This window comes from Entelurus aequoreus, linkage group LG07 (assembly GCF_033978785.1).
Source record: "Entelurus aequoreus isolate RoL-2023_Sb linkage group LG07, RoL_Eaeq_v1.1, whole genome shotgun sequence".
NCBI classification, from domain to species: domain Eukaryota; kingdom Metazoa; phylum Chordata; class Actinopteri; order Syngnathiformes; family Syngnathidae; genus Entelurus; species Entelurus aequoreus.
The window spans coordinates 25,396,240-25,406,394 of record NC_084737.1 but is presented as its reverse complement, the minus strand read 5'-3'; the positions used below and the strand labels follow the sequence as shown (position 1 = coordinate 25,406,394).

The 10,155-nt window shown below is 40.6% G+C and overlaps 1 protein-coding gene across 1 annotated transcript; it reads left to right on the top strand.

Moving 5' to 3' along the window:
• The first annotated feature begins 1,250 nt into the window (after nt 1–1,250).
• Nucleotides 1,251–8,144, top strand: LOC133653581 (translocon-associated protein subunit delta-like). The gene is made up of 6 exons (XM_062053009.1): nt 1,251–1,416; nt 1,621–1,739; nt 1,814–1,888; nt 4,417–4,506; nt 4,578–4,643; nt 7,668–8,144. The coding sequence occupies exons 1-6, from the start codon at nt 1,368–1,370 to the stop codon at nt 7,770–7,772; spliced, it is 504 nt and encodes a 167-aa protein (XP_061908993.1). The 5' UTR covers nt 1,251–1,367; the 3' UTR covers nt 7,773–8,144.
• The last annotated feature ends 2,011 nt before the right edge of the window (nt 8,145–10,155 follow it).

Genomic DNA, 10,155 nt, shown 5'->3' with positions numbered 1-10,155 from the left:
AGTGGGTGCACGGTGTGTGTGTGTATTAAAAAAAAATAGACGTTCAGCGAAGTTAATATCCCATATGATTTATTATTTTGTCAAACGGACCAAACTCGCCACAAAATTAACTTCAACAAGATTGATTTTTCAAAAATGATTTTAAAGATTGAAAGTTGTCATCAATCCCGGGTGGGTGCTCGGCATTGTCAGTGGGTGCTCGGGCCCGAAGCACCCACAGGATCGGCCCCTATGCTTGCCGTATACTAAAAATTAGAATGTACCAAAAAAAGAAATACATATTTTCTTGTCTTACATAGAGGGATTGCGAAAGATAGGCAAAGTCTAAAAAAGTTCAGTTTCCCTTTAAGTCAGTATGATCTTATCTGCTCCTCTCAGAATTTGTATATTTTGTATTTTATTTTTAGTTTTTTTTAAGTGATTAAAAAAAAGAACAAGTATGATAACCACGCTGTGCAGAGCAGTAACTATAAAACAAACATTACTGAGACAGTCTTTCAGAACCGTCGCATGTCATTATAAAAATATATATTTGCCCCTTATATTTACCAGAAACGAAGTGATCCGAACACACGACCCGGGACTTTGGGGGACTCCAGTGAGAACCGTCCTCGTTTTCCCGGTATAAAGCTGCGAGCCATTTGTCTCGTCTCTGTGGGCTTTTATCACGCTTTGGCAGAACAAAATACAACCTTTGTTTTCCCTGTTTCCAGTTGTGGTTAGCACAACCAAAAACAACACAGTTTTTCGGCATTTTGGAGGCAGAATGACGGGTTTAACCAGCGTAGGTCCAGTTTGTTTTCAACGCCAGTCTGGTTGCTATGGCTCGAAGAACCCGTATGTAGCTCAGTTGCCCGGATGTCGGCCCTCACCTATGGAAAGAAACACCAAGGTAAATCCTAATTGTGAGATTAATAAATCGAAATTGTGAGAATCATTTTTGTATGTCTCATAATTATGACTTTCTCATACATTTGACATTTTATTTCACAATTATGACTTGACCGTGTATTTTCCCATGCCGTGGCGGAAACGGGATTCCATACATAACCGATAATAAAAAATAACAAATGGTAACGTAAACAGAAATGTATAATATGTCAATGGATACAACTGAGGAGTAAGAAGAAGACGCAAACAAGAAAATGAAAAAGCGTTTGTATATTTTATTGTTTAAACTTCCGGTTTTAACATGTTGACGCATCGTCAGGGGCATCTTCTGCAAGGCCACGTCATTATAGCGCATGCGCAGTGACATCGCCACGGTGAGCTGATGTGGACTTCCTTTGCCTTGCTAGCAGTCAGCCAACCAGGAGCAGTACTTCATAGGAGCTGCACTTGAACAGATATAAAGTCTCAAAACCAAGATGTTCCGGATAGCTGCCTTTATCTTCCTGTTGGTGGTTGCCTGCTCGGGTAGGTTTAAAGAATATATTTAGCGTAAACGCTCTGTTTGTAAAGCTCTAGCTTCTTCTTGCTATTTAAGCTAGTTATTTGCTACTAGCTAATTAAAGCCACACATGAACCTACACCGCACATCTTGGATATTCGACTGGCCAAACGTGTGTAAATGCTATTTTTACTGTACTCATTGTATTTACTCTGTAACTGTGGCGACAGGCGAGAGCTGCACCGACCCGACTATCACCCCGTCGGCCTACACCACGTCGGACGCAGTTATCTCTGCAGAGTCTGTGTTCATCGTGGAGCTCAGCCTGGTCTGTGCCAACGGAGCTCAGGTAACAACTGTGTCCACATGTGGAACACATTCTTAATAAAAGTTATTGTTGTTAATTACTGTGCTCCTCTGCAGAGTGTCACACTGTATGCCGATGTCAGTGGAAGACAGTTCCCTGTGACCAGAGGCCAAGATGTTGGCAAATACCAGGTACTGTATAGTGCAGTGGTCCCCAACCACCGGTTCGTGACGCATTTGCTACCGGGCCGCAAAGAAACATTAAATAATTAATAAAGGACTGCATTTTCTCCGACTCAACTTTCGCCCATACTTGCCAACCCTCCCGATTTTCCCGGGAGACTCCCGAATTTCAGTGCCCCTCCCGAAAATCTCCCGGGGCAACCTTTCTCCCGATTTCCACCTGGACAACAATATTGGGGGCGTGCCTTAAAGGTACTGCTTTTAGCATCCTCTCTCACCTGAAAAGGAGACTATTATATATGTCTCCGTTATCCGTAGGTTTATCTATAACCCATAAAGTAGGCAGGCACGGAGCTATTTCTCAGCGTGTGTTTATTCCAGCCGGCACGTTAATACATTGACACACAACATCCGGATTCCCATCATGCATTGCTTCAAAACTACGGCAAGTAGTAATGTCCACAAACATAACAGAGACGAAGCAGAAGAACGTAGAAGAGACAAGGCGACGTCGAGTAAGAAGAAGAAGTACGCTTGCAAGTTCGAAAATGATTGGAAAAAATAATTTCAGTTCATCCAGGACAGCTCGAAGGGGAAGGGGTATGCTGCCTGCAAATTTTGTAGATCAAACTTCTCCATTGAACACGGTGGACGAACGGATATACTCATTCATGAACGGATTATTTATATATATATATATATATATACATATTATAAAGAAATACTTGAAAATATATACACCCCCCCGCTAACCCGCCCGGCCCCATCTCCGGAATTCGGAGGTCTCAAGGTTGGCAAGTATCCTTTCGCCTGTCCCACTAGACACAGCAATAAGCTTGTTTATAGATGTACAATAATACTCCTCATAGTAAGTTGCCATTTGTTATAGCTTTGTGACATGATACAGTGCACATTAATGAACATATAAAATATAAATGTGACAGATTGTAGCCAAAGGCTGATTTCCATCTGCATCTCATTGCAGAGAAACAAGCCCAGGGCTCCCACTAATTCAGCGTTATAGTGAGTTGTATTTTCCATGCACTTATTTTTGCTGTATTTTTATCTGGCATAAGTGGAAAGCCGGTCCCTGAAAATAATGCCTACATTAAACCGGTCCGTGGTGCAAAAAAGGCTGGGGACCACTGGTATAGTGTATAACAGGGCTGGGCGATATACCGATATATTTTTAAACAAGATATGAACTAAGAAAATATCGTAATATCGATATAATTTATTTCACGTTAAAATGACCAAACACCGCTTATTTGTTGTGTTCCTTGATTCTCCCCCGCTTCCCACTCCCTCTCAGCACACCCTACCATTCCTCCTTCCAAGATGTGCTTGCACGTATAAGGACATCCATGATTGGTTGATTGTGTACTATGATGAGTCACGATTGGTTGACATCAGGGCAAAACATTAGGCACAGGCCAATCAGAGGCAACACAGGGCGGGTCATGGAACCAGGAAGGGAAATCACAACAGACATTGTTCCATCTCACCAAGGGATACCGCCAGCCCACCACTTCAGGTGGGATGGAACAATCCGTATAACACGTCACAGATGACGTCACGCTAACATCACGTGACGCCTCTGATGAAGGCTGCAGAAGCAAGATAGCTGAAACTTGTCAGGTACAAAACTTTACCTTACTAGCCTATATAAATCAAACACTTATAAATACACATTAGTAGGCTAAATGAACCTCTTCAACAGATAATGGTAAATGGTAAAAGGGTTATACTTGTATAGCGCTTTTCTACCTTAATGTACTCAAAGCGCTTTGACACTATTTCCCCATTCACACACACATTCACACACTGATGGCGGGAGCTGCCATGCAAGGCCCTAACCAGGAGCAAGGGTGAAGTGTCTTGCTCAAGAACACAACGGACGTGACGAGGTTGGTAGAAGGTGGGGATCGAACCAGGAACCCTCAGGTTGCTGGCACGGCCAGTCTCCCAACTGAGCCAGGGACGGCGTGGCGCAGATAATTGATAAATTGCCATGTCCAATTGTTTGTGTATTTTCTTCATCTGTCGCTTTCAATCAGGGTGCGAGAGGGTTCACTTAGTGCATCACATGGTATAAATGCATTGAACCCTCTTGTCATCTTTCTGCAATCTATGCATAGACAGCCTGGTTCATTGCTTGGTAGAAGCACTGCCAAATAACAAAAGTTAGGTGGAAAAAAGATTATTGCTAAGCCTAATGTCCCTGTGCGGGAATATTTGGGCTCCAAACCGAATTAACAAAATGAGCCCATCAACATGGACAAACAAGCCAGTATGCTGAATTTGTTAGAAAAAAGGATGACAACGAAAAACAAACCACCCAATCCGATTTTTCCAACCGTTCAATATTTTACATGCATTATTATGATTACTGTACCTTAGTGTTTAAATTGTGCCCAAAATAATGCTGACAACATTGTTTATCGACAATAATGTGTGGAACAATATATCATTGAGCAAAGTGTGTTATCAGCCCAGGCCTTGTGTTGACTTTTAAGTGTTTGTTCCTCTTCCCTTAGGTCTCCTGGAGTCTTCCTCACAAACAGGCCAGCTCTGGCACTTACCAAGTCAAGTTCTTTGATGAGGAGTCCTACAGTGCCCTGCGCAAGGTTAGTTCCATATTTTGCCACACAGCTAATTTTGCAATAACAAGTTTAATTTTTTAATTATGTGTGTTTAGGCGCAGAGAAACAATGAAGACGTTAACGCCATTCAACCGCTATTCTCAGTCAACGTTGACCACAGGGTGAGTGCCTTCTCATGCTGCGACCATTTAGCCTCAATCTTTATGACGAGGGATGGAAAATGATACGATTTTTCGGGTTGTGATTCAACTTTCGATTCTGTTTAACGATTCGGTTCTTTATAATTTCTCTTATTGATTCTTATTTGGGGAAAAAAAGACACCAAAAAGGGGAATTAGCATACATTGTGTTTATTTTAGAGGTAACATGACCTTATAAAAGCCTACAGTGAGGTCTTCAAGGGGAACTGCACCTTTTTTTTTACTTTTGACTATCGTTCACAATCCTTATGAGAGACAAAACAATTTTTAAAATGTTTTTATTTTTGCATTCTAAAATATAGAAATTGGCTTGTTCTTGGTGGCTAGCAATGCAGCTAGTGGGAGCAACACTTATTTGGAACATCCCACAGGTGAACAGGCTAATTAGGAACAGATGGGTGCCATGATTGGTTATAACAGCAGCCATTCACAAACAAGGAGTGGGTGAGGGTCACCACTTTGTGAACAAATACGCGAGCAATTTGTCGAACAGTTAAAGATCAACATTTCTCAACGAGCTATTGCAAGGAATTTAGGGATTGAAAAGGTTCTCAGAATCTGGAGAAATCACTGCATGGCCAAAAACCAACATTGAATGCCAGTGACCTTCGATCCTTCTGGTGGTACTGCATCAAAAAGCGACATCAGTGTGTAAAGGATATCACCACATGGGCTGAGGAACACTTCAGAAAACCACTGTCAGTAACTACAGTTTGTCGCTACATCTGTAAATGCAAATTAAAACTACTATGCAAAGCGAAAGCCATTTATCAACAACACCCAGAGATGCTGCCGACTTCGCTGAGCCTGAGCTCATCTAAGATGGACTGATGCAAAGTGTAAAAGTGTCCTGTGGTCTGACGAGTCCACATTTGAAATTGTTTTTGGAAACTGTGGATGTCGTCTCCTCCGGACCAAAGAGAAAAAGAACCATCCGGACTGTTATAAGCGCAAAGTTCAAAAGCCAGCATCTGTGATGGTATGGGGGTGTATTAGTGCCCAAGGCATGGGTAACTTACACATCTGTGAAGGCACCGTTAATGCTGAAAGGTACTTACAGGTTTTGGAGGAACATTTGTTGCCATCCAAGAAACGTCTTTTTCATGGACGCCCCTGCGTATTTTAGCAAGATAATGCAAAGCCACATTCTGCACGTGTTACAACAGCGTGGCTTTGTAGTAAAAGAATGCGGGTTCTAGACTGGCCTGCCTGTAGTCCAGACGTGTCTCCCATTGAAAATGTGTGGCGCAATATGAAGCGTCAAATACCACAACGTAGACTGTTGAACAATTTAAGCTGCACATCAAGCAAGAATAGGAAATAATTCCACCTGAAAAGCTTCAAATATTTGTCTCCTGAGTTCCCAAACATTTACTGAGTGTTGTTAAAAGGAAAGGCCATGTTACACAGTGGTAACAATGCCCCTGTGCCAACTTTTTTGCAACGTGTTGATGCCATTAAATTTTAAATTAATGATGATTAGCAAAAATAAATTGTTTCTCAGTTCGAACATTAAATATCTTGTCTTTACAGTCTATTCAATTGAATATAAGTTGAAAAGGATTTGCAAATCATTGTATTGTTTTTATTTACGAATTGCACAACTTGCCAACTTAACTGGTTTTGGGTTTTGTAAAACTTTGGTGGAGGGTTTTGATATTGTTTTGGAGAGCTTTGAAGGCTCCAACAATAACTCCTATTAGCCGTATCTTGCAAGCGTTTATCCTCTTTAAAATCCTTTAAAAAAATACGTCTGTTCTTTTCTCTCAAGATTGTGAACGATAGGCAAAATTCCAAAAAAAAGTACATGCGTACACGTAGCATATAAAAAAAAAAGAAAATAAATATAAGAAATAAATATTCTTCTGTAGAATTTACAAAATAAAACATGTGAAAATTACACAAGAATGTAAAGAATCTTCCTCGAAAATATGCAGGTGAAACTGCAAAAATCAAAATATCATGCAAAGGTTGTTTTGATTTACAAGATGAAACTAATACATGACAGACTTATAGCATGCAACTCAAAATATTTGAAGGCTTCTTCTGATATTATTTTGATGATTATGGCTTAGAGCTTTTAAAAACCTTAAATTCAAAATCTCAGGAAATGTGCGTTTTTCCCAAACTGACATATCTCGCTTTGCATGTCATGAGTTCATATCACATATTAGTTTCACATTTGAAGTTGAATTGCTGACATTAATGTACTTTTACACGATATTCCCATTGTTTTAGTTCCACCTGTATTATATGACTTGGTGAAAATCTGGTTGGAGGAAAACATACAACTTTTTTTCTGACTACAATTGAACGTTCACCTACCAAAAATCAGGAGCACTGTGGCAAATGTGTGCAAGCTTAGGTCAACAAACTTGGTCACTGCTTGGTGACATTTGTTCATCCTGGCCTGAGTCTACTCTTCCCTGCCGTGATAAAAGGAGAGAGGTATCGTACCGTAGACCTCTCTTTTGCCTCGAAACCAGTCAGGATCAGTCTTTAGTCATGCTCATCTAAATGAGAAGGCGTTCATTTCAAATAAACAGACATTGACATTATAGTTAGTACTTGTATAAACGCCAGATGATTGCTGCTGGGATGAGATTGACGCGGTTCAAAAACAACACTCCTTTATAGTTGTTGCATGCTGTGTGTTCAAATGTTTCAGCATATTGTTTGTATGTCTTCCTCTTGATGAAATGGCAACCTTGCAAGTATTACAAGTAGTGCTGTTGTAATCTTTTCTTGTAAAATGTAGCCAAACTTAGGAGCGTTTCTACTGCCTGGGCACCATGTTGCTGCCTGATACGTTGCATAATGACGTCTTTCCCGCCTGCAGGAACCTTAACGGAATTGCTTGAAAAATTGGGAAGAGATTCCAATGATTTGTTACACCAGGAACCAGTACTAAATAAGAACTGGTTCTCGATTCCCATCCCTACTTATGCCTCATATGTACTTCTCTTGTTGTGTCACTCCCTTCAGGGGGCGTGGAACGGTCCATGGGTGTCCACAGAGGTGGTAGCAGCTCTTATCGGCATCCTGGTCTACTACTTGGCCTTTAGTGCCAAGAACACCATCCAAGCATAAACAGATCCAGTTACTTTTTGACCCTCTGGATCATTAAAGACTGACTACTGGCGCAGCTCCACAACAACATTAATGGCACGTCTTGAAATAAGTTTTTCCCTGCTTTGGGCTGAGGATTGGTTGACAAGTCTTTGTATGATGTTTTTTTTTTTAAATCAGGGACATCAGGTTTGTATCTTCAGACATTTGTAATTGTTTTTTTCTAAACCTGGACCCTTCATAAATAATGATACATGTATTTGGTGCTGCCTCATAAGGCCCAGGCCACATTGTGCTTTGATGGACAAGAGAGGCACAGAGAGATCAAACCTTACACATGTAGCAGAGCAATTTGATGGCAGTTCTTCAGAACCAATAAATGGCTTGTTTTTCCTTCCTGTCTAATGTATTGTTTTTTTCCAGACCATTAGCACACTAGCATCGCCACTGATATCTTTGTTTCCAAAACGAGCTGCAGGATTTATTCATCTCATTGAGTTCCTCTTTAGTTTTGCTGATGTGGCTGCCATGTAAACTACAGTGTATAGTGACTAAAAAGCACAGCAATGACAGTACAGTCAGAGGAGAAAACAAAAACAAGACCAGATGAAGAAATGTACTTGTATTACTAAAAATCAAATACTATTGTCCCTTGCCACATCATGTGTCAAGTTTGAGTTTTTTTTCTAAATACATTAAACATATTTAGCCTACTTTTTTTTTAGCATTGTCATCCACAGTGTTGGGTTAGTTACTGAAAACCAGTAACTAGTTACAATTACTAGTTACTTTATTTCAAAAGTAACTCAGTTACTTACACCAAAAAGTAATGCGTTACTGTGAAAAGTAACTATTTAGTTACTTCTTTTTTCCCCCTTTTTTTTAAGGCTCCCATTAATGCCCTTTTAGCCTTCATTTCAGTACTTTTATTGCACTGGAGAATAATACAATCTGTTGATCAACTTGACATGCATTTGCATCACTGAACTCAGAAAGCAATGTGGTCTACATACAACACACAAAGACAAAGATATGTTTCAAAGGGCCAATTTATTTCAGGCCAGAAAAAATTGACAAAACTATTTTAAATAGCTGCAACATAATGGCACTTTAACTTTAACTCTAAGTAGATAGGATCTTTGATCCAAGACACAACTTACATTTAACTAAAATGTTATTTTCTTTGTGCTCGACAAAAAAGTATTGAGAATGTCTCCATGTTAAAAAACTCGACTTCTGGCTTCGCCATGATGTCTTGTTAGTTATGAGAGTAGCGTGTGTGTGTGTGGCCCTTTAAGATATGACAGCATGAGAGGTGAGTGACGTCAGTGAGTGAGTGGGCGAGAGAGGTGAGGGAGCGGCGACAGTGAGTGGTGTAGGCAGGGGCGCCACTAGGGATTTTGGGCCCCATGAAAAGAATCTGTACAGGGCCCCCAACACAGCGGCAACATTTTTTGATGCTATTTTACATACAATTATGCATTTAAATGGTATTTTTGACTATCATTACCATATTTTTGAAAGAAGAACAGCATCACAGTTTACATGTACAGTAGGGGAAGAACTGAGCACTCTGAATACAATGGAATTCATTTTGAGTCATTTATTTGCTGCACCACTGATTCTTAAATTGGAAATAAAATCTTCCATGACATTATTGAATGAGAACAGCTTGATAAATGTTTGACTGGATTGATTATTTAAGTAATATAGCAGTAAAATGTAAAAATCCAGAGTTTTCTTGAGCTAACATGGTGAGAAAAGTGAGCTAGCTTATTACCACAGACAGGGCCAAAGTTAATATGCATAACTTTCCACCACAACTAACAAACCCACCTTTTTTTGGAAATATTGGGTGACATATTGTCGACCCTTCATCTCCTTCTCCTCTCTTATTTTCTTTTCCTTTCTTTTTTGGCTGCCTGATTTTTTAGGCATACTGCTGTCTCCTCCGCTTTGCCCGCTGTGGCGCTGTCTGTCACAAATCGCAGGTGCTCTACCTGCAGCTGATCCAGTCGGACTGAACCATTTTACGTAAATAGAGGGGGGGAGGGAGGGCCCTGCAGGTGTTGATGCTTCCAAAACAAATAAAGGTATTGTTACCAGGACATGGAAAATAAAACATGTGTGATTATATGTTAGTTAATAACTTAGTGTCATTATTTTTTCTGTATTATAATTTCATCATCATTAGGGGCCTCTCTGGGCCCCCCTCCATCATGGGCCCCTAGAATCCGTCTCCTTTACCCCCCTTTTCGGCGCCCCTGCGTGTAGGTGCTCTAGCTTGCTGGATGGCTGCGTGCAATAAAGTCACAAAGTTGCAACAAACCGCCGGGCTCGTCATTCACCCTCAGCTGTAAAGACCCTCTTCCGGGTAAAGTGCGGGGAGGCGTGCTTTCTGTGG

Excerpts from the sequence above, each read along its gene's own strand:
- LOC133653581 (XM_062053009.1), top strand. The coding sequence starts at position 1,368 with ATGTTCCGGATAGCTGCCTTTATCTTCCTGTTGGTGGTTGCCTGCTCG. Across the intron at positions 1,417-1,620 it reads GTTGGTGGTTGCCTGCTCGG|GCGAGAGCTGCACCGACCCG; the intron begins GTAGGTTTAAAG and ends CTGTGGCGACAG. Across the intron at positions 4,507-4,577 it reads CCTACAGTGCCCTGCGCAAG|GCGCAGAGAAACAATGAAGA; the intron begins GTTAGTTCCATA and ends ATGTGTGTTTAG.